The sequence below is a fragment of the Phymastichus coffea genome, unplaced genomic scaffold (genome assembly GCF_024137745.1).
Source record: "Phymastichus coffea isolate CEN01 unplaced genomic scaffold, Cenicafe_Pcof_1.1 PCOF00186, whole genome shotgun sequence".
NCBI classification, from domain to species: domain Eukaryota; kingdom Metazoa; phylum Arthropoda; class Insecta; order Hymenoptera; family Eulophidae; genus Phymastichus; species Phymastichus coffea.
This window is the reverse complement of record NW_026706997.1, coordinates 165,599-186,162: the sequence shown is the minus strand read 5'-3', so window position 1 is coordinate 186,162 and position 20,564 is coordinate 165,599. Positions and strand designations below refer to the sequence as shown.

General features: G+C 45.0%; 7 protein-coding genes across 7 annotated transcripts; 4 read left to right on the top strand and 3 right to left on the bottom strand.

Moving 5' to 3' along the window:
* The first annotated feature begins 290 nt into the window (after positions 1-290).
* Positions 291-2,580, top strand: LOC131673615 (small ribosomal subunit protein uS2-like). Its single transcript, XM_058951730.1, has 6 exons — positions 291-391; positions 943-1,105; positions 1,174-1,385; positions 1,582-1,869; positions 2,089-2,331; positions 2,407-2,580. Exons 2-6 carry the CDS (start codon positions 973-975, stop codon positions 2,491-2,493), a joined length of 963 nt encoding a protein of 320 aa, XP_058807713.1. The 5' UTR covers positions 291-391; positions 943-972; the 3' UTR covers positions 2,494-2,580.
* A 1,643-nt stretch (positions 2,581-4,223) lies between these two features.
* Positions 4,224-5,441, bottom strand: LOC131673621 (klaroid protein-like). The gene is made up of 6 exons (XM_058951742.1): positions 5,399-5,441; positions 5,182-5,316; positions 4,790-5,097; positions 4,564-4,731; positions 4,420-4,503; positions 4,224-4,355 (listed from the first exon to the last, which is right to left on the bottom strand). Exons 1-6 carry the CDS (start codon positions 5,439-5,441, stop codon positions 4,224-4,226), a joined length of 870 nt encoding a protein of 289 aa, XP_058807725.1.
* An 830-nt stretch (positions 5,442-6,271) lies between these two features.
* Positions 6,272-7,407, top strand: LOC131673611 (mediator of RNA polymerase II transcription subunit 4). Its single transcript, XM_058951725.1, has 2 exons — positions 6,272-6,408; positions 6,492-7,407. The coding sequence occupies exon 2, from the start codon at positions 6,584-6,586 to the stop codon at positions 7,340-7,342; it is 759 nt and encodes a 252-aa protein (XP_058807708.1). The 5' UTR covers positions 6,272-6,408; positions 6,492-6,583; the 3' UTR covers positions 7,343-7,407.
* A 156-nt stretch (positions 7,408-7,563) lies between these two features.
* On the top strand, positions 7,564-11,089 carry LOC131673605 (uncharacterized). Its single transcript, XM_058951715.1, has 5 exons — positions 7,564-7,778; positions 8,486-9,152; positions 9,220-9,328; positions 9,396-9,727; positions 9,807-11,089. Exons 1-5 carry the CDS (start codon positions 7,605-7,607, stop codon positions 10,136-10,138), a joined length of 1,614 nt encoding a protein of 537 aa, XP_058807698.1. The 5' UTR covers positions 7,564-7,604; the 3' UTR covers positions 10,139-11,089.
* A 512-nt stretch (positions 11,090-11,601) lies between these two features.
* LOC131673620 (low-density lipoprotein receptor-related protein 4-like) lies at positions 11,602-13,142 on the bottom strand. The gene is made up of 4 exons (XM_058951741.1): positions 13,097-13,142; positions 12,612-13,032; positions 12,181-12,541; positions 11,602-12,099 (listed from the first exon to the last, which is right to left on the bottom strand). The coding sequence occupies exons 1-4, from the start codon at positions 13,140-13,142 to the stop codon at positions 11,602-11,604; spliced, it is 1,326 nt and encodes a 441-aa protein (XP_058807724.1).
* Positions 13,143-15,384: 2,242 nt separating this feature from the next.
* LOC131673612 (low-density lipoprotein receptor-related protein 4-like) lies at positions 15,385-16,905 on the bottom strand. Its single transcript, XM_058951726.1, has 4 exons — positions 16,684-16,905; positions 16,551-16,595; positions 16,046-16,491; positions 15,385-15,979 (listed from the first exon to the last, which is right to left on the bottom strand). Exons 1-4 carry the CDS (start codon positions 16,745-16,747, stop codon positions 15,455-15,457), a joined length of 1,080 nt encoding a protein of 359 aa, XP_058807709.1. The 5' UTR covers positions 16,748-16,905; the 3' UTR covers positions 15,385-15,454.
* A 528-nt stretch (positions 16,906-17,433) lies between these two features.
* Positions 17,434-19,867, top strand: LOC131673619 (low-density lipoprotein receptor-related protein 2-like). The gene is made up of 5 exons (XM_058951740.1): positions 17,434-17,533; positions 17,634-18,061; positions 18,118-18,786; positions 18,852-19,110; positions 19,185-19,867. Exons 1-5 carry the CDS (start codon positions 17,434-17,436, stop codon positions 19,865-19,867), a joined length of 2,139 nt encoding a protein of 712 aa, XP_058807723.1.
* The last annotated feature ends 697 nt before the right edge of the window (positions 19,868-20,564 follow it).

Here is a 20,564-nt window from a genome sequence, read left to right as displayed (position 1 = left end):
CGATAAACTATCTCTGTTTTAGAAGTGTTGACCATCAACGTCTAATTGCCGCAGCGTATCACTTATATGATTCTTCGATCAAAAAATGCTCGGATCACTATCGTGCCGGAAAATCTGCACTTATAAAGAGCCAACACTTTCCAGTACTTTTCATCGAATCGCACTTTAATATAATCAATAATTATGGTTTCATACGTTGAATGCATTACTTTATGAATTCTATCTTGTTTGTATAGACTATAAATAAGAAAATGATAAGTTTTATAATCTATTTAGTTGCGAATTTGACTAGCATTATACGGATTCACGACACCCGAATATATGTGTACGAGCGATGATCTAACTTCCGGTTTTTTCCTACACTGGAAATCTCCAAGTGGCATTAATAAACGTAAGTTCTGCTTTATTTTCTTAAATTTCTCATTCTTTTAATGAGCGTTAATCAGTGAAAATTGTTTAATTAAGAAAAGAGTATGTTTAATTTCCAATGACAATAAAACTTTTCTTCGTAAAAAAGTGTTTTATTTTTAATTCAACATTGCAAACACGTGTACGATTACACGTGGAACATAACCTACATGAATAATGCCGTACAACTGTATAATATATGTTAACAGAATATTTTTATTGTTTACTTGCGAATACGTTTGTAGATCAACATATTACATTAATAAAGATTCAAATTGATAGGTGCACAAAAGGGATGCAACATATTAATCTTATTATTTTGCTGTGCAACGGTTAAATTTGTTAGCGTTGTAAAGCTACTTCTAAATTAAATACACGAAATTTGGTTATTCAAATTCATGTCTAATAAAAATTGAATTTTCATTGGAAATAAATACGATTTGATGCATTTGTTATCGTCACTTTTTACATTGTTCAGTAACGTCACTAGTTGGATTCGTATGAATTATTTAATAACCAAATTCGTTTTTCCAGGTTGTATCGTAGCTCATTATCAACGTTAACATGTCTGGAGGATATGATGCATTAGCCCTCAAAGAGGATGATGTTACTAAAATGTTGTGTGCCCACACCCATTCAGGCTCTGTCAATGTTAATTACCAAATGGAACAGTATGTTTTCAAGAAGCGTGTTGATGGTAAACGTTATTTATTATGCAAATTACTTTGATTAATCAAGTTTTACTACAATTTCATTGTTCTTCAGGTGTTTCAGTGAACATTATCAATTTGCGTCGTACATGGGAGAAACTTTTGCTTGCTGCTCGTGCTGTTTGTGCTATTGAACATCCAAGCGAGGTTTTTGTCATTAGCTGTAGACCATATGGTCAGCGTGCTGTTCTGAAGTTTGCAGCACACACTGGTGCCACTCCCATTGCTGGACGTTTTACTCCTGGTGCATTTACTAATCAGATTCAGGTAATTAATTAAATATATGGAACATTAATTAGAGAATTTTATCTTGAATTAACTACAATTATTTATTATGATGACACTCAGGACCAGAATAAATAATGTTGTTTGATATGGCTTAATCTTTTCTGAAAATTTTATTTCGATATATTTTTCAACATTTTTATTTTTCCTTTTTTCATTTGAATTATAATTCTTATAGGCTGCCTTCAGAGAGCCAAGGTTGCTTATTGTCACCGACCCAGCCACTGACCATCAGCCTATCACTGAAGCCAGTTATGTCAACATCCCAGTCATTGCTTTCTGCAACACTGACTCGCCTCTGCGTTTCGTTGACATCGCCATCCCATGCAACAACAAGGGTTTCCACAGTGTTGGTCTTATGTGGTGGTTGCTTGCCCGTGAGGTACTTCGTCTTCGTGGGTCCATTCCGCGTGAGATCAAATGGGACGTAGTCGTCGATCTTTTCTTCTACAGAGACCCTGAAGAGGTAAATATTTTGTATATTTTAATCCATTGCATTTTATCATTAGGAAATTTTTACCACATAATCATTTAATCAATGGTTAAAATTGATGACAACTGTTGTTTGAAAGTAAATTTTATGACTTACAATGATTCATTATTTAACATTCTGTATATAATTCTAAAATGTTAGAGTAATCTTTGAACTAGTGTTGGTCTACATACTTTTTCATATTTTTCACAGGCTGACAAGGAAGAATTGGCAGCTAAGGAATTGGCTCCAGTTGTCAAAGAGTATGTTCCAACGGAGGCAGTTGTTCCAACTGAGACATGGACTACTGATGCCGACCCAAATACACCAGCCGCAGATAACTGGGCCGATGATGTTCCCGCTAATGCACCAGCTGCCGCTGTTGGCGCTCCTGCCGCTGCTGTACCTGCTAGCGCACCACCTGCACCTTTTGCTGCTAACACCGACTGGGGCACAGTAAGTTCACGATAGCTTTCAATAAATCATGTAATGATCTACAACCATCACTCATGGGCTTTTGTTTGTTTACAGCCTCAAGAAGACTGGTCGGCAGCTACACCAGCTGTTGACCACATTCCGACCCAGAGCTGGGGTGGTACCACCAACGGCAACTGGTAAACGGTTTCGCAATCAACACTTAAGAAATATGACTACGGTCGCCTTTTATACATGAGTTTTGTAATAAAGGCAACTCTTTCTCTAAAACACTGTTTTATTTTTTCATATTTTTATACCCTTGAAATGCTTTATAATTTTTCTTTTTCATGTAAATGTTGTTGGATGTTTAACATTTTATATGTTGAACATGTTTATATGTTAAATGTTAGTTTTAAAATATGTATAAAGATTTTATTGATTTCAAATTACTACATTTTTTGTTGATATTTGATCTTTAAAAGTATTAATATATCCACAGTCAGAAAAGATGTCTAGCTTTCTGTTTTTCAATAATGCAGCTTGTAAAATATGGATTTCATTTTTGAAAACAAAATTACATTGAAATGAAATGAAGAGTTTTCATAATAACGTGTTGACGGTAATATTTATTTATTATAATTATACAATACAGTTATTCAATTTATTTCAATCATTTGATTTACCAGGTGATCTGCATATTGATATCAAGATTGTTATGGTAACTAATGCATTTTCGTTATTCTACGTTTCACTATTGAAATCGTTACTAAGAAATCTAGAGAATTGAGTTAACATTCAAATAATATTATTCTTATTACATGACAATAATCTGGGCTAGAATAATTAATGTTGTCTTAAGTGGCTTAATCGCTTCTCAAAATCTTAATTTAGTAGCTTTTCTGTCATATTATCTTTCTAAATTATTAATTAATTTAATTTTCATAGACTGTATGCAGGGAACCAAAGCTATTGATTATCGTATATTCCAGAATTTGCAACATGGAAACTATTTACGTCATTCTGCAACATTGGCCTGCTTCTCCGATATTTATATGTCACAAACCAGTAGATTGGTGACCGACTATATTACTGTTCGATACTTAACTTTTGATGTATTTATTAAACAGATTCAGGTTATATTATTACTTAAAATGTAAGTTATTATCTTTATGCATCATGATGATATTCAGGACTTCAATAAATAATGTTGCTTATATGGCTTAATCTTTTCTGAAAAGTCTTTCTTTTTAATAGCTATTTTGTTGTAGCAATATATTAAATATTAAATTAATTTTCTTTTTTTATATAAATTGTCTTGAGCGAATCAGAGTTATCAGAAATTTAGCCACTGACAACCAGTCCATCGCAATTATCGGAATTATTCTGCAACAACGAAAAGTAAGAACTACCAACTAACAAATTAGTTTCATATTAAATAAAAATAATATTAAATAATACTATAATTAAAAAAAACAGTAGTTTTTACGACACTTCTGCAGAAGATTGGGATCTAGAAAATGATTGTGAAAGTATATTTGATATATTACTACGGTGATTTATATTAAAGTACAACTCTTTATATAAAACATTGTCTGTTCTTTTTTCACATCCTGATGAAATTTCCTAAGACGATTTTTTATTTTAATTGTTTCTATGTTACATAACAAATTTTTCATTTTTAGTAATTTGAAAAGTTGCTAAGCATTTAGAGAAATAAATTTTCATTATTTGCCCAATAATATTATTACGAAAATATATATATCAGAAGTTAATTTAGAGAAACTTATTACAATTTTTGACATTAGTTAATTGTTTGAAAAAGAAAACCTGAAATAAAAAGCTTTGATCTTATACAAATACTCACTAATTAAGATTTATTTGATTCAGAATTTGATTTGTTTTGATAAGATTGGTTTTTAAATAAAATTATTTTATTCTTTAGATAAAGAATAAATTTTTCCATGAATTCTGAATCGATATATACAAGTGTAATATGAATTCCCGTAGTTGGAAAGAATTTCTAACATGACTATTTTTATGGGTACAGTTTGCATATCAATTTTCTGAAAGTATTAAATAATTTGTGGTAATCATGATAATTAAAGTGAAAAAAATACAAAATGGTACCTTAATTTCAAATGTTTGTGAATGTAGTCCTTTGTCGTCATAAGTAAATGTGCCGATATCAACGAACTCATCTGATACTTTACTCTGTAAAAATAAAATTATTGAAAAATTGATGCAGTTAGAGAGTTGAACTGATTATTTTACCCAGACTTTGAACGACTTTGGAGCAGAATCTATCTTGCCGGTTAATGCAGCACTCACAGGGATATGCTCCAAAGTAACTTTTTCAATAACAATTTCATAAGCCATCTCAATTATAATCTTTCCTTGCGATCCTTCAAAAGCCCAACATTCTCCTGCTTCTGTCCATGACTGTAAAGTGTTATGCAGTTTGTTTTCAAATCACTAATTATTGCATCAAAACTCTTACCTGAATAACTTTGCGTGGAGTATAATAACCAGCTTTCCATACAGGTAAACCGAGCACCGTTAGTTGAAGCGATTTAGGTTCGTTGTAAGTTTTCGTATCGGGTGTGCCTACGATCAGAGCTCCCGAAGCTTCCGATGCGAAATCTGGCAGCGCTTTGTTTTTAAAATATTGGTAGATGTAATTGTTGCACGATTCTATACCGACAATCGATTTCTTGTAGGGCATTGAAAATCTATCAATGATTAAATGGTTTTTTTCATCGGTTAGTTGTGCTAGATTGCCGTCTTCTTTTACGTATAATATTGCAACTTTAAACAAATAATCGTATTTATATAAGTTATTGTCAAAAATGTTATTGAACCACGATGAAAAAATGATATTTTTGTACTCACGAATGCTAATACACACGATGGAAGCAATTTTCACTAATGGGATTATCAATTGGAAAACTTGTACCAAGAGCCATCGGAGTTTCATTGTAAGCCATATATCGAATAGTATTAGAGACTCCATCAATATCAAGTTATCTATGAAATCATATATTAAAGCTTATAGGAAAAACATACTTATTTATGTTCAATAAATCATAACATTTTTAAATGTACTCACCACTTGTAACTTTTTTTAAATTCTTTCTCGTTAAATAAACCATTTTATAATTTTCGCAGGCAAACGTACGCTTGCAAAATATTTCACTTAAAAGTTAAAGTATGTATGGTATATACGAAAAAGAATTTGCTCGTTCGAATATTTAAAAAAAAACGATAGCAGCGACTCCGTTAAAAAATCAGTGTAGGTAACAGGTAGATAATAATTAACTTTTGCTAATTTTGGAAAATTATATATGAATAATCCTTAGTTCTTACTTTACCTATTTGTTACACTTTATTTTTTATAAATTATTATTACATAAATTATTGAAATTAATCACGGAGCAATATGATGATTTTATAACCTATTATCGAAATGTCTTGTCAAGCTGAATTTTCGTTCTTCACAAGAGGTAAACATTTTTATGGTTTGTAACCACGAGAGGTGTTGAAAATGAAAGTTTTGATCATAATTGAATGTGCTCGTTTAGTTTTAATAAATTTTCTAGAAAAATTAAATACATTTTTTTACAATTCAATATCTGCCAAGTAAGCCGTATCAGTTTTTATATTTTATATTGTTGCGTGTGATTACTTATAATTTATTTGATTATAAATTAAACTGTTCCTCTATGCCATCCCGTGATGCTATATAATATAGCTAAATTAGCTTTAATAACTGTATCAAGTTTATTGCCATAAGACATACTTGGTTATCCGATAATGGCTGAAGCAAAGCACCAGAAAATCAGATAGTTATAAATTTATTTATTTGTTTTAATTTTTTTTAATTTTTTTTCAAAATACGCGCCTTTCAAAATTTATTAATGTGCGCTAGACGCTGCGCAGTGGCTCATTTTTCAAACGTCATACGTCAGAACTGATGTCTTCTCGACAGTGTCAGAACTTTTGCATTTCAGCTTCAGGTAGTTCATCTCTTTACTGTGTTTACGTTGCTTGCTACTTTTGTTTCACAATTGATTTTTATTATAGAATGCATGACTGTGATTTACTATTCAACGGTGATAGGTAAATTATAATAATAAGAAATTTCTGAATCAATCGTAAAAGGTTATTACATGATTTTCATCTATTAACAATATTTTTTTCAGGTTATAGTAGTTGTAAATTTTATTATATTGATTGAGGATTGACTGTAGTATGTATTGTACATTGTGTATATAGAAATCGCAGCCAATATAAAATGTCGTCAAGTAGAAGCACATGTGATGTATTGCTGTCTATAATAGACGACATTGAATTGATATCCAAAGAATTAATTGAAAATATCATTGCTCAGAAGCATTTAAAATTATCTACTACAGAACATACACAGTTGATTGAACTGTTAGTTTCAAAAAATAATGAATTGAAAGCTGTTTTGGTAAAAGCTGATGAACAAGCCAAAATAAATCTCAAGATGGAATCCCTTAAAGTGGAGGTAGATCGTCAAGATCAAGAGATTCAGAATTTACAGAGGCAACTCAAAGAAGCTGAGCAAATTTTGGCAACTGCCATTTATCAAGCAAAGCAGAAGCTCAAGTCTATAGACAGAGCCAACAAGCGACCGGTGCATTCAGAAGAGCTGATCAAATTTGCTCACAGAATTAGCGCATCCAATGCAATTTGTGCCCCGCTCACTTGGCAGCAAGGTGATCAAAGAAGACCTTACCCTACAGACATAGAAATGAGACGTGGTTTTCTTGGAAGAATGAGTGATATTCCATCAAATGGGCAAATGATAGGACCTCATATGAATCTTCCTGGAGATTTTAACAGGACTGGACACACTGCAGAGCCACTCACAGCTCCAAGTCAGTTTACTTGGCAAGCTTCGGGTGACCTTCATCTTAATGTTCCTGGACAAGGACATGTTCCTATAAATACTCACAAACAAGAGGCTGAAGATGTTGAGGTCATGTCTACTGACTCTTCAAGCAGCTCCTCCAGCGATTCACAATAAATGAATCGTTTATATTTAGCTTGTAATTTATCGTATTCGTATTTAATAAAACGTAATTTTATGCTTTCCTACGTATAATCTTCTGATTTGCTTATTAGAAACATACTTATCCCCCGCCATACTAATTGTCGAGTAATCCTTGCGCAATTTGAATTGTCGCGCCCAACCTAACCTCAGTATTGTGCGCATGCGTGTTTAATACTGGAGTTATTCGCCGCAAAGGGAGGCCGCATTTTTGTTTATTGTCGGCGATGCGAAAAAAATGACCGAGAGCCCGAGGATAACGTTGATCTTGGACGGGCGTAGGTTCCAGGTTGACAAGAGAAGGATCATCGATAAAAGTCGTTACTTTCATTCGCTGTTCTCCCATAATTTCAGCGACTCCAAGGCTAACGAACAGACAGTGCTGTACAACTTTGATCCGATTGTCATACAGGTGATTAGTGATTGTTTTTTTTCATAATCGAAGTGATTGGAGTGAGTCGAACGACATGCTCCGTACACGAGGACTTGATTTACGCACATTCGGGAAAGCAAGTGTGCTTCAAACTTCATCTCGCACGTGTCATCTATGGAAAAATAAAGTTAGACAAATGTGCGATAAAGTGATTTCACCCTCGTTACGCTCTGACACAAACGTCTACACGAGGTTCAAATCATTTTATTGCACTAGTATTGAAGTGTATTATTTTTATTCGAGTCAGGATGAGAAACGGCTTTCAAGTTAATCGATGATGTAATCTAAGTTGGGACTTTAACATGTGACGTTTGTTCGTTATTATTGTTTATAACATTAATCGTTCAAGCTTTGAACAATTAAATTTTTATTATTTTTGTCAATATTTCTTTATGGAATTAAGAATACTTGATTTATTTACTACTTAAAAAAAGTATTTAGGAGATATCGATTATGTTAGAACAATCAAATTTCACTCATCTATTCAATAAATTACAATTTACTATTTCCATTATCATTTTAATTGTCATGAACGGTAAACTAAATATGTCATTATCAAGCTTGAAATTAATGATAATTCGTTCACTCGTTTATTTAATTCATCGTCAGAATGGCATAAATTTCTGTTAACAAAAATTTCCAAAATTGTTCGTTTATTATACACATTATTAATAAAAATTTTACAGGATTTCTGCGATTGGGTCGAAGAAGATCCACCGCATGCATTACACGACGAATCCCACCAGATTAAGATCTCACTCCAAAAATACCTTTCAGACAGTTACCTACTTCTCAAACAATTTGTCGAGTTGAGTATAATTTACTCGGTAGATGAGTTGAGTGTTGAGTTGAGTGACATAATAGTGCAGCACTGGCTGAAACCAACTCACTTGTTGGACATATGGCGAATGTCAAGAGAATTGAGCCTCACTGCCTTGACGAATGTTACATTCGCGGCGTGTCTCGAGAGATTCGTCGAAATTCCCACGGACGAACTGTTGAGCTTGCCGTTGGTTGACTTTTTGAAGCTCGCGGCTAACATCAATATCAACTGCCAGCAGAGTTATTTGCTGTCGGTGATAGACAAGAGAAGCCAAATGGTCGTGGATAACAGAGAAGCGCAAGAAAAGCTGGCAAGATTGCAGCAACTGCTGCGTAGTCTGGAAAGGCAAGCCAAGACGATGCAATGTTTCTTCGTCGAGACTTACAAAGCACTCAACGTGCGAGAGTTGCACACTAAGACGATTTACGCTTTCCACGAGGGACAATCTCCGAGGTTCAGCGAGGTCGTCGAGGTTTGGAGAGTAGACGATAGCGGCAAGGATCTCGCTGGCGTTGGACTGGTTGGCAGAGGTACGCTTAATTTTCATCGACATTTCTCGGGACGAAAACTCCAATGCGGATCATTTTTGCTTTCCAGGATTCAGCGTTTATAAAATCGGCGGTGAGCTGAGACTTGGTTCCTGTAAATTCAATATGAACATTTGGCGGTACTGTTTAATTTCGCGGAAGTGGTATTACCTTGCAAGGTAAACGATTGACAATTCATTCATTTGACAAGTACGCACGATTCAAGCAGAGTTACGCCATTTTCAGATTGCGGAAAGCTCGAAGACATATGGTCGCTGCAATAGTCGACAACAAGTTAATTCTCATCGGTGGAGTAAGTCGCTATCGTCTGAAAACCAACTCTGTAGAGGTGTTGGATCTACACACCAGTGCCTGGACCAGAGCACCTGATATTGCCGAATCTTTCACTGATACGCCACCTTCTTGTGTGATAGATGGTGTTATTATTATCTGTATATCCAGCTTGTACATGTTTAATGGCCATACTAATACTTGGTTGTCGGTTAAGCACGATATTGATCCCGTAGACTTCTGTAGTGTCAGGTGTTTGGCTTGCTACAAGAATACTCTGTTTATAGGTGATGCGATTGTTTTCTCTGCAAAAATTCAGTAATTTTTCAGTAGTTTAATCGTTTTTTTTTCTCTTATGGTCGATAGGCAAAGAAGGCGGCGAATTCACCGACTACAGTATTGCGTGGACCTATGCAGAAGACGCGAGCATCAGGGCAGCTTTCGTCATTCGCTCGTCGTTCGTGTACAAGTCTTTTCACAGTGCTTGCGAGAAGATTCATATAGATGATCGAGGGAAACTCAGTGGCATTGTCTACGAAGCTAAAAAAGTGATTGTTGAGTCTGGCACACTGGGCAAGGATCCTCATGTAAAATTTAGCATGCATGATTTTAATTTCCCAGGGGGGGGAAGTTTAGCGCCGATTAGCTGCTTCAACCTTACGGATCCGGCGAGTTTGTACATGCAGGTTGTCGAGTGAATGAAATTGTGATTTTTCGTACAACTCTTAAACGGTGACATTTTTTTTGTTACTTGATGTTTATGAGCATTTAGAATGTATTCATGATTGTAAATACGCGATGACCATATGAGTAACATGATGCGTAAAGTATGTTAATTTTGAATGAAAGATTTTGAATGAGAACAAAATTAGATCCGTGTAGTTTTTAATCGTGAATACGCTGAGTTATTTTTATATGCAAGTTTAGAAGAAATAATTTAATTTTTTTAATAAGTAGATAATCCCCAATTAATAAGAGTGCTTGTAGACGGCCAGGCATATAAAACTAAAAATACGATCTGTAAATGTTCTTATCACGACTACTACTATAGAATTATTGTGAAAATTATACGTAGATACTGCTTCAAGTGGACTTAGAATTATGTTATAGAGATGGCCAAAAAAATATCGCTTACTAGTACGTGAAATTGGAAAACTAGCGATGTTAGATGAATGGAATTGAAATATTTTCATTGTAGTTTGAAAAAAATTGTGGAGTGCCTTTTTATTCACCAGGAAATTTTAAATGTTAACACGGCATTTTCCATTAGAGCTTTAAAGAATTTTCCGTCAAGACTATCGACTACAATAAATTTTTTATACATATTATTTTCTATCTTATAGATCAGTACATAATTTAAAGAAACATAGGTCTGGTATCTTCGTAAAGCTATTACGTTTAAGTTTTTCAATTCATTGCATTTCGACAAAGTTTTTGATAAAAAGTATTGTGATTGTAGTAAAATAGACAGTTGTCATGTATAGATTATTTTCTATGTCAAAAAGTTTTGGAAAAATATCGTATATTTTGTATAAAATTTTCCTTTTACTGTGTAATTTCATTCAATGAATTTCAAATACATTCGATAACAGCCAGTAGGCTGACAATATTTATAATTCAAGTGATAGACATAAAGGAGAAGTATTAAATTGCTACAATAATAAATTGATATGTTTAAATTCATTAACACCTAGAAACAATGAAGTTACGATAAAAAGACAAAACCTCTCAAGATCTTTCAAATTCATTCTTCTACAGTTGTGCAAAGCATCAACAAATGGAATATCTTCAACATCTGTTCAAATATGAGGGTAACAGCAGACAGCTTTTAATTTAATCGAACCGTCGGTCATTGCGAAGTCAAATTTCTGATATTTAAAATCTACAGATTGCAATCGTTACTGTGAAAGCTTCTTCCTCTAGATCGGAAATTACAGGTAATCAGCATGATGAATGTAACACAATTGTTTTCAAGTACTAAGCTATTTTTATTATTTATCTAGTAATGCACATGTATTGAAAAAAATGATAGTTGAAGTACGACTGTACAGGCGTCGCATAAAAAATGAAGTATATATTTAAAGCGAAAAATATTTAAAAATCATTAATATCAGTCAACATGATCCATCGTCAGCGCGAAATCATCGCGCGCGAACGTCATTCACATTTTATTCTTAATGATCTCGGCCAATTCCATGCCAGAGCGAGTGTCACCGTGACACACGACACCGTCGAAGCATCGGCAAATTTTTTTCAAGCCCGAGCCGTCCTTCCCCGACAAAGCGAAGCAGAAGTTGTCGCAACCGCCGTTGCCGGTTGCGCACGGGTTCGCGTCGTAAATACCAAACATCGTCGCGTTGTGCAGTTTCAAATTCATCGACATGTCGCTGTCGTACGGCTCCAAGTCCACTTCGCCCAGTGATTTTCCAGTTTGCTTGTCAAGCTTGATCATGCGCGATCGATACTTGAGGTAGATCACACGGTCGTTGACGAGGAAACCAGTCACGTCTGCGACGCCCTCGACGAGGCTTACGTTCTCGATCTGCTGGCCGTCAAAGTCCGAGCGCACGAGCATCGACGTGACATTGTTGATGGTGTAAAGCTTTTCATTCGGATGGTCGATCGAGAAGAACGTGGTGTCGTTGAGACCGGCCAGGATCTGCGACGAGAAAAGTTGACCAATGCCGCACTGGAATTCGCGAGGGAGTAGGCGCGAGCGACAAAGCCGAGTGGACCTTACCGTCATATCAGTGCCGTCCACGTTGATTCGTCTCATGTGGAACCTCCCGGCGCCGTTGTGGAACACCGACAGGAAGAGGTAACCCTTCCACGGGCACGTGGCCATCGTGTGAATCTTGCCGAGCTCCCACAGCATGGAGCTCGACTTTTCAGCGTCCACGTCCGGGCGCGCGGACAGCACCTTGAGGATGTAGAACGACACGTTTCCGCGCTGCTCGATCTCCGTGTAATAAAGATTCTTCGTCATCCAGTCGAGTGCCAGCGGCCCGAAGAACACCGCGCGCTGATAGAGCAGAATGGTCGAGTTGCCGGTGTCGAGGTCCGCGCGGTAAATGGCATTTTTGCCGCCGTAGTACAGTTCCCTGGAACGTCGGAGACGCGCGTTCTAAGCGAGCGTCGGAGGCCGCGAGAGCGATCGTTGGCCACAGTCACCTCGTGAGCGAGTCGTAGTCGAAGCCGGTGCGCTCCGTCTTCCTGAGCCTCAGCCCGGCCAGGAAGGGGACGAAGGCCTGGCAGCGGCTGCTGTCCTCGGCCGGCAGGCAGATCGACCGCACGACCTTGCTGTCCTCGTAGACGACGAACTCGTCGACGGGCCGGCAGCGCTCGGCGCCGCGCTGGCCGACGGCGCAGCGGCAGCTCGAGCGCAGGCACAGGTGCTGGCAGCCGGCGGCGCAGCCGGCGCTGGTCGGCGCGAGCTCGCCGAGGGGGGGCGCGACGGCGCGCACCGCGCGCACGTAGGCCGTGCCGAAGCTCTCGTGCAGCTTGCGAGTGGTGTTGGGCAGGCAGCGGCCGGCGTCCTTGGCGAGGTCGCACTTGTAGACGCTGCCGTCGGTGAAGGCCACCCCGCTGTTATCTGCAAGAACGCGGCAAAGAGTGCGTGACGGCTCGGGGGAAGGGGGGGGGGGGGCGCGACGCACAGTAGGCGGCGTTGATCCAGTAGAGCTCGTCGGCGGTGGCGCTCATGCCGAGCGTGCCGTTCTGCTGGTCGACCACCGTGTCCAGCAGCTTGCCGTCGTAGTCGGCGGCGATGACTCTGCGCTGGCTGCGCGACGACAGCAGCACGCGCGAGCGCGCGCGGTCGAGGGTCATCGCGCCCGTGATGAGCTCGAGGTGGACCGGCGGCGGGTCGACGACCGTCGGCTGCGAGCCGTCGAGGTTCATCCGCAGCACCTGCGCGCGCAGAGAGCGCATCGTTCAGTGGTCGGCGTCGGGCGAGCGGCTCGCCGCGGCCGCGTGCTCACGTGCGCGTATCGCCCGGAGGTGGGCTCGCCCTCGTCGAGCAGGAACAGGTAGCCCCTCTGCGGGTCGATTTCCAGCTGCTTCGGCCGGTAGTTGCGCCGGCCCACGCCCATCACCAGCTGCTCGCCGCCGCTCAGGTTGGACGCGCGCACGGTGTTGGACTTGGTGTCCAGGACGTAGAGCCTGTCGTTGACGTAGTCGACGGCGATGGACTCCGGGTACCAGCGGCTCTCCTTGTACACGAGCCTCGCGTCGTCCACGTGGCCGAGGCTTCGAGACTCCTGCAACGGGCTGGAGAATATCTCGCCTTTGCTCGTCGACCAGAAGATCAGATTGCGAGGGTAGTGATAGTCGACCGCGATGCCGTCGATGCCTTGAGAGAAGTCGCCGGTCACGCCGTAGTTGGAGCTTGCGACCTGTAAGAGGCCCGCCGTGTCCTTGATGTAGAGCAGGTGCACTGAACTGTCGTCTGGCGTGTCGGTTATTACTGTCGAGGTTCCGAGAACTGATTATTCGTTCGCTTGGATTTCCAAGTTTCCTTACCTCTTTTGTCCGTCTGAACAACTATCGTTGCGTCGGAAAATACATTGAGAATCGCAAAAATTAACAGGCCCCGGCGAATCATTGTGCAGGATCGCTGTGGCGTCTGCCTCTGCGCGACTAACGTTCAAGACTGCGACTCTTGGCTAGCAACAAGGATAAGGCAAGGGGAAAAAGGGTGAAACTGGTTTGAGCGTATAGTGATGCCTCTCCTCTTCTTTATCAAACCTCAGAGCGCGGTACTGGTTGCGCGAGTTATAAATTGGCATTCTCGCTTACTTCGCGCGACTATTCGCGAGTCGAATCGTTCATTTCGATGTAAGTGAACTCGGCGACGCACCGACTCTTCGAGAAAGCTACAGCCGACTATTTTCATTCGCGAGATCGCGTTGATCGCCGATCTTCGCCATTCCCTTCGCATTGCGTTAATTTTTTTTTTTTTTTTTTTTTTGGGCGCGGCGTTTACGACCGCAAGACTCGCGGGAAAAAGAAAGAAAAAAGGGTGAAACTGGTTTCCATCAACCACTGCTCGCAACGTGGGTTCCATTGAAACTCGCGATGTCACTTGTGTCGCTTTTTCCAGTCATATTATTCGATCAACGCAGCTTTGCAATACAGCTAAACTGTAAATTTCGTCGACTTGACGTTTATCGGCGCGAAGAAGGGAACGACTGAAGTGCGCGCTCTTCGTAAAGTATTTTTTATCGCGCACTGCTCAAACGTGCCGCTGGCGAAAGCCGCAGCAATATTTTTACAGTGTGCTTTTCTCTACTGGTAATCCAGGTAAAGTAGCACCCCGCACAATGATTTCGTGCGATTCGTGCGAGCAGCTTTTCGGCAGCATCGCGAGCACACTTGCCGACGATTCTTCCCGCGAGCTTTTTGCCGATCGAGCACAGTTGTTCGCATCCAGTTGACCGACAGGATACAGCAACGTCGATCTTCCGAGGGCTCGCAGGCCCCAGCGGATCGCTCATTCCGTACCGACCGGGCGACTCGCTTGCGCGCTCACCTGCTGGGTCGCGAACTGTACGATCGCCAAAACTCGCCCACGTCCTGTCGACGACGATCGCGTACAGTAGCCGCCCTGCGAGATGCGACAAACCCATTGGCCGTGATTTGCCGCGCCCTGCTTCGCGGTTCGCATTTCGCTTAGGCGCGACGATCCAGAGCTTCGATCGGCAATGACGAGCAATCGCGTGGCGTTTGGCTCGGGTGCGCCGCGCAATCTGGTCAGTGATCCAATCCGAAGAGAAATCAGCGTGCTCGAACGCATCATTTTCGAAGGACAGCGAAATTTCGTCGCGATGCGTTACTCTTGGCATCTCTTCGCTGTGGTACGGAGGAAAGGGGAGTGCAGGTGCGAGCGGCCAATGCAAGGCTATTTATTGTACAAGTTAGCGGCTACAAGTTGAATCGCACGCAAGCGAAGTAAGCGACAACGAGAGAGGCGTCGATCGAAACATGTAAAAGCGGGGAGGCCGTGACGCGCGCAGCTACAAGCAGCTCGTGCCGTCTTCGGCAATCGTCGTGCCGACGTCGCAGGCACATACGCTCGTGACTCCGTCGCCGACCTTCCTCGCGGTCAAGCACATCTGCTCGCACTTGGCGCCGTCGCACGGATTCCGCGCCTTCGCTATCGCTCCGTCGTCGCAGTTCAGCACCCTCAGCGACTTGACGCTCAGCTGGCGGTAGACCAGCGTCAGGTGGTCGCTCTTGCGCACCCCGCGCTCCACCTGCACCGCCGAGATCTTACGGTAAACGTCGTCGTAGAAGTAGAGCGTGCCGTGGCAGTAGGCCAGCTGCGCCGGCCCCAGCACGCTGTACGCGTGGCCGATCTCGTTCTTCACCAGCACCCGCACGTTCATGCCGTTGTAGTTGGCGCTCTTGATGCGGTGGTAGCTCACGTCCGACCAGAAGATCCGCTTGCTGGCCGTGTCCAGCGCCAAGGCTCTTATCTGGTAACGCTTGCCGATGACTATGACCGTCGAGCCGCTGCCGTCCATGTTCGACTTGAGTATCTGAAACACGATCGTGAATCGTTGAGGTTGCTCGTCGGCTCGCGGACGGCGCCTCGCAATACCGACCCTCGTCCGATCGGCGACGAACATCACAGCTTGCTCGGGGTCGATCGCGATGTCGGTCGGCGCCTTCAGCTCGCCCTCGCTGATCACGGTCCTCCACCTCCTCGTCAAGTCCACAACGTGGATCGTCTTCCCTCGCGAGTCCAGCACGTACATGTTGTCGGTCGTCGGGTCGATGACGATGCGCCTTGGTCGCCACACTTTTGGACTCAACTCGACGACGGATTGGTTGGAGGAGCCCTGAACGCCGGTCAGGTTTCCCGTGTTCACGCGGCCGGTCGCCATCTCGCTCCAGTAGACGCGCTGCCGTCGCGCATGGTAATCTATACCACCGAGGTACGGCGTGCGATTGACCAGTCGACGAGTCGGAGGTTCAAGAGTGATCAGGCTTATCTGTTGAGATTCGGCGACTAACAGCGTCGTCGCGTTCGATGAGACGTAGGAGCTGCCTGCAAGTTCAATTGGCTCGTTGCTGCTGGAGTTGCCGAGGCTAAGTGGAGTGCGTTACCTTTGTGCGATTGTCTCGCCGATGCGGCGGCTTGCTCGGCGATACCTGCGATTTGTTTCGAGGGAAAAGCAGAGATCAATTAGTCGTGTGTCGGAGCTGCACGATGATCGATTTCGAATGACGCCCCACTCACTGGTCAGCGCCGACGCGTGGCTCAGGCAAAGAGCTACGCCCGTCAACGCGACGTTCAGCTTCATGATGTCGCTCGCGAGTGGAAACGGGACTCGACGCGCCGGTTGAAACGTTCGCTCGCAGAGAGAAAAACAGCCTTCCCTCGGCCGAGGTCGAATAACTGCTGCGATAGCGTTCGGCAACTTGAAATATCGTCCTTCGGTCTAGATTCGCTTCGCTCCCAGCTGCGGCAATATTTGCTTAGCTCGTCAATGCCAACGTCTGCTGTGCTTTTCGTGAAGTAAACGTGAACTGTGTAAACGAGCTGCGCTTCGTGGCGTCTGCGATCCGCTCGATTGTACGGCTGGAATACGTCGCAATTTCAATTTGACGACACGCGAAAGAAAGCGCGGCTCTATTGCAGACTCGAGATGTTGGAATGCTTCGCAGAGCCAAAGCAAAGTTCGCGCGGAAATGCCATCGTACGTAAGAAATATTTTCGGTCATCGATCGTTTCTGTTCTATGCCAATTAACGAGGAAACTATTCGCTCGTAAAATTTGCATAACGCATAATTCACCGATAAAACCACGGTTCTGCGGGTCGCGAGTCTGTTGCTGAAAAGCCTGCCGATAAAAGCCAACAGGTTCTTTCGCGTAGCTGGCAGCAGCCGACGCTAATCGAGTTTTGATGAACACTCGGCACGTCCAATTGAAAAGTAATCCCAAGCCGCCTGAGTTTGTCGAGTAACGTGGATGTCGTAATCCGGAGCAATGGTTGGAAATTCCAATAAAGCCAGAATAAATCAGAATTCATTTGAACGATGGCTTTTGTTAGCTTTGTCGGTGTGCGTAACCTACGCGAAGGCCTTTGGTAAGTACATTAAAAAACGTGCCTCCGAGTTCGTTACACCGTACGTTTTATATCGTTGAATGCGTCGAACGAGGTTCAAGCGGCATCTTTGTGATTTCAGAGGAGACGAGCACAACTTTGAAGTTCCTAGTAGCCGAAAGAAACGAAATCAGCCTACTGCAGCCAGGCTCGAACCTGCGCAGACCGATAGCCTCGAGCAATGGGACGATCGTCGACGTGGACTACGATCACTCGGAAAATATGGTTTTCTGGATCGCCGGGAGCTGCGTCTACTCCGCCAATTGGCACGACGGCAATTCCAGCAGCGCCATAATCCAACGCGCCGCCGATGCCTGGGAGCCACTCAGTCTGGCCGTCGATTTCCTCGGCCGCCGGCTGTACGTCGCCGACGGCTTGGGTCGAAAGGTCGACGCGTTCAGCCTGAGAGGCAAGAACCACGTGATCGTCGCCGCGGAGGACTTGGCGAGGCCGAGCGGCGTCGCCCTCGACCCGCACGCGGCCTTGCTGTTCGTCGCCGACAGCGACAAGGTAGGTGACGCCGCGAAATCGAGGGCGCCACTGAGCCCACTCGTCCGCCCCGGCAGATCATCCGGATGAACCTGGACGGCGCGTCGAGGCTTCCGATAATCCGCAAGACGGCACTGTCGTCCATCGCGTGCCTCGCGCTCGATCTCGCCGGCAAGACGCTCTACTGGTGGAACAGCGAGGTGCGCGCGATCGAGAGCTCGAGCTACGTCGGCGAGTCGCGGCGCCTCGTCTACCACGACAAGTCGACGAGCGTCGCCGGCATCGCCCACTCGGAGGGCCAGCTCTACCTGCTGACGGGCGAGGCGATCCAGCGCGCGGACGGCCGGCGCAGCGCCGAGACGATACTCGGCGACGTGCGCGCGAGCAGCCTGCGCGCGGTGGACTCGGGCTCGCGGCGGGCGGCGCCCGCCGAGCGGAGCGCCTGCGACGCGGACAGCGGCGGCTGCCAGCACGCCTGCCTGGCCTCGGCCGGCGGCGCCAGCTGCAGGTGCTACGCCGGCAATCTGCTGGGCGAGGACGCCAAGAGCTGCACCCTCGCCAACGAGCTGCTGCTGTACTCGCACCGGGAGGTGATCCGGGGCCGCGGGCTGCGGCTCGGCGCGGAGATCGCGCTCTCGCTCGCCCGGCCGCTGAGCCTGAGCCTCAGCGTCGACAGCGACTTCGAGGCGAAGGCGCTGTACTTCGCCGACGCCAACAGCCGCACCATCTACAGGGGGGACGCGAAGGTGAGTGCAGCCGGCTCGCAACCGAGCGACAATGATGACGAGAGAGCGCGCCTCATCATCGCCAGAGCGGCGCGACGGAGGCGGTCGTCGGCTACGAGGGCTCGGCGAGCCTCAGCCTCGACTGGCTCGCGCGCAACCTCTACTACACGGACCTGGCCGCGGGCACGCTGAACGTCGTCAGCGCGAGGAACTACTCCCATCGGCGCACGCTGCTCGACGGCCTGGCCGAGCCCAGGGACGTGGTCGCGCACCCGAGCAGGGGCCACGTGTACTTCTACGACGGCGGCGCGATCAAGAGGGTGAACGCCGACGGCACGGGACTGAGTGAGCGCGCGCCGCGGGCGGCCCCCCGCCGACACCGGGGCCGGCTCTTGACGAGCGATCCTCGTGACTTTCAGCGACGATCCACGCGCCGCGCCGACACGCCTCGCTGAGGCTGGCCCTCGACGCGCCGGAGAGCCGCCTCTACTGGTGCCTCAACGACCCCGAGCGCGCGAGCAGGAACTCCAGCGTGCAGCACGCGGCGCTCGACGGCAGCGGCGTGCTCGACCTCGGCACCCCGTACCTGCACGACGTCAGCGCGCTCGCCGTCCACCGCGAGTGGATCTACGCCGTGGCCGCGGGCTTCGAGAAGCTGGTGGCGCTGAGGAAGGCGGACGGCAAGCGGATGAGGGAGATCGCCACGGCCGAGCGCCAGGGCTTCTACGCGCTGGCCGTGATGAGGCAGCCCGCCGCGGCGGAGGTGGGTGCCCGCCACCCCTGCGCCTCGGCGGCCGCCTGCGACAAGCTCTGCTTCGCGGTGCCGCGCACCAAGTCCCGGCCGGGACTGGCGCGCCGCTGCGGCTGCCCCGGCGGCGAGCGCCTGACCGGCAAACTCGGCGGACGGACGTGCAAGCCCGACCACCTGGTCAAGGAGCTGTGGCTGGTGCACCGCTGCGAGCCCGACTGGGAGTTCGCTTGTCGGAACGGCAGGTGCATACCCAAGACGCAGCTGTGCGACGGGGTGAACGACTGCCTGGACAGGAGCGACGAGTGGGGCTGCAGGGACACCGAGCGTAACTACTTTATCGCGGGGGGGTAGGGCGTCCGCCCTCTCGCCTTCCCGCCCGACAGGCGGTACGTTGTCGAAATTATCGCGAGCCGATGGACGTTTAATCATTTTTCCCTGTGTCCTCTGATCGCAGTCGCAACGTCTTCGACGGAGGGGCCATGTCGGTGCCTGCGCTCGTTCGTCCGGGAGTTTCTCGTGCCAGTGCTCGCGTATCGAACGTCCTCGACTCTCTGCGAAGCACCTCGATCGAATAAACTACAGCGTTGGCGCGAAGCCGAATTACCCTTTACCGTTAATAAATTCCACTGATCACACTACATGCCCACTATGGACAAACGTGTAATAATGTTTGTGCTTTGAAAATAATAGATCTGTGTAAAAATAAACGGAAATGTGGTTTGCTGCGTTTTTTTCTTCAGGGACAAACGTTCCAACGAGCATTTCGATGGGAATGACAACGTCCCCTCAGCTTTATTCGACGATCGACGACATTCCTTTTCATTTTTTGTCCCACGGGTGAATACACCAATTACAAAGAAAACTTGCATAATTTCGTGAAAACTGTTTTGCCATAGGGAAGCGAGAACGCTGCACGAGAGGGCGTTTGATTTTTCGTTCGCACTTTCGTTCGGCACGAAAGAAAAATACATCACTATGGTGATTTGTGCACGACAAATAATGTTACGCGCTCGAAATGACATATTTCGTGAAATTGGCAGTATTATCA

Coding starts and splice junctions, on each gene's coding strand:
- LOC131673615 (XM_058951730.1), top strand. CDS start 973: ATGTCTGGAGGATATGATGCATTAGCCCTCAAAGAGGATGATGTTACT. Junction 1,386..1,581: donor CATTTACTAATCAGATTCAG/GTAATTAATTAA, acceptor TAATTCTTATAG/GCTGCCTTCAGAGAGCCAAG. Junction 1,870..2,088: donor TCTACAGAGACCCTGAAGAG/GTAAATATTTTG, acceptor TATTTTTCACAG/GCTGACAAGGAAGAATTGGC.
- LOC131673621 (XM_058951742.1), bottom strand. CDS start 5,441: ATGGTTTATTTAACGAGAAAGAATTTAAAAAAAGTTACAAGTG. Junction 5,317..5,398: donor TTTAAAAAAAGTTACAAGTG/GTGAGTACATTT, acceptor ATGATTTCATAG/ATAACTTGATATTGATGGAG. Junction 4,356..4,419: donor CACAAACATTTGAAATTAAG/GTACCATTTTGT, acceptor TAATACTTTCAG/AAAATTGATATGCAAACTGT.
- LOC131673611 (XM_058951725.1), top strand. CDS start 6,584: ATGTCGTCAAGTAGAAGCACATGTGATGTATTGCTGTCTATAATAGAC.
- LOC131673605 (XM_058951715.1), top strand. CDS start 7,605: ATGACCGAGAGCCCGAGGATAACGTTGATCTTGGACGGGCGTAGGTTC. Junction 9,329..9,395: donor AAGTGGTATTACCTTGCAAG/GTAAACGATTGA, acceptor CGCCATTTTCAG/ATTGCGGAAAGCTCGAAGAC. Junction 9,728..9,806: donor CAAGAATACTCTGTTTATAG/GTGATGCGATTG, acceptor TATGGTCGATAG/GCAAAGAAGGCGGCGAATTC.
- LOC131673620 (XM_058951741.1), bottom strand. CDS start 13,142: ATGAGCGCCACCGCCGACGAGCTCTACTGGATCAACGCCGCCTACT. Junction 13,033..13,096: donor CTGGATCAACGCCGCCTACT/GTGCGTCGCGCC, acceptor GCGTTCTTGCAG/ATAACAGCGGGGTGGCCTTC. Junction 12,100..12,180: donor TGGACGGCACTGATATGACG/GTAAGGTCCACT, acceptor TTCTCGTCGCAG/ATCCTGGCCGGTCTCAACGA.
- LOC131673612 (XM_058951726.1), bottom strand. CDS start 16,747: ATGAAGCTGAACGTCGCGTTGACGGGCGTAGCTCTTTGCCTGAGCCAC. Junction 16,596..16,683: donor CCACGCGTCGGCGCTGACCA/GTGAGTGGGGCG, acceptor AACAAATCGCAG/GTATCGCCGAGCAAGCCGCC. Junction 15,980..16,045: donor TCGTCGCCGATCGGACGAGG/GTCGGTATTGCG, acceptor ATCGTGTTTCAG/ATACTCAAGTCGAACATGGA.
- LOC131673619 (XM_058951740.1), top strand. CDS start 17,434: ATGGTTGGAAATTCCAATAAAGCCAGAATAAATCAGAATTCATTTGAA. Junction 18,787..18,851: donor TCTACAGGGGGGACGCGAAG/GTGAGTGCAGCC, acceptor CATCATCGCCAG/AGCGGCGCGACGGAGGCGGT. Junction 19,111..19,184: donor CGCCGACGGCACGGGACTGA/GTGAGCGCGCGC, acceptor CGTGACTTTCAG/CGACGATCCACGCGCCGCGC.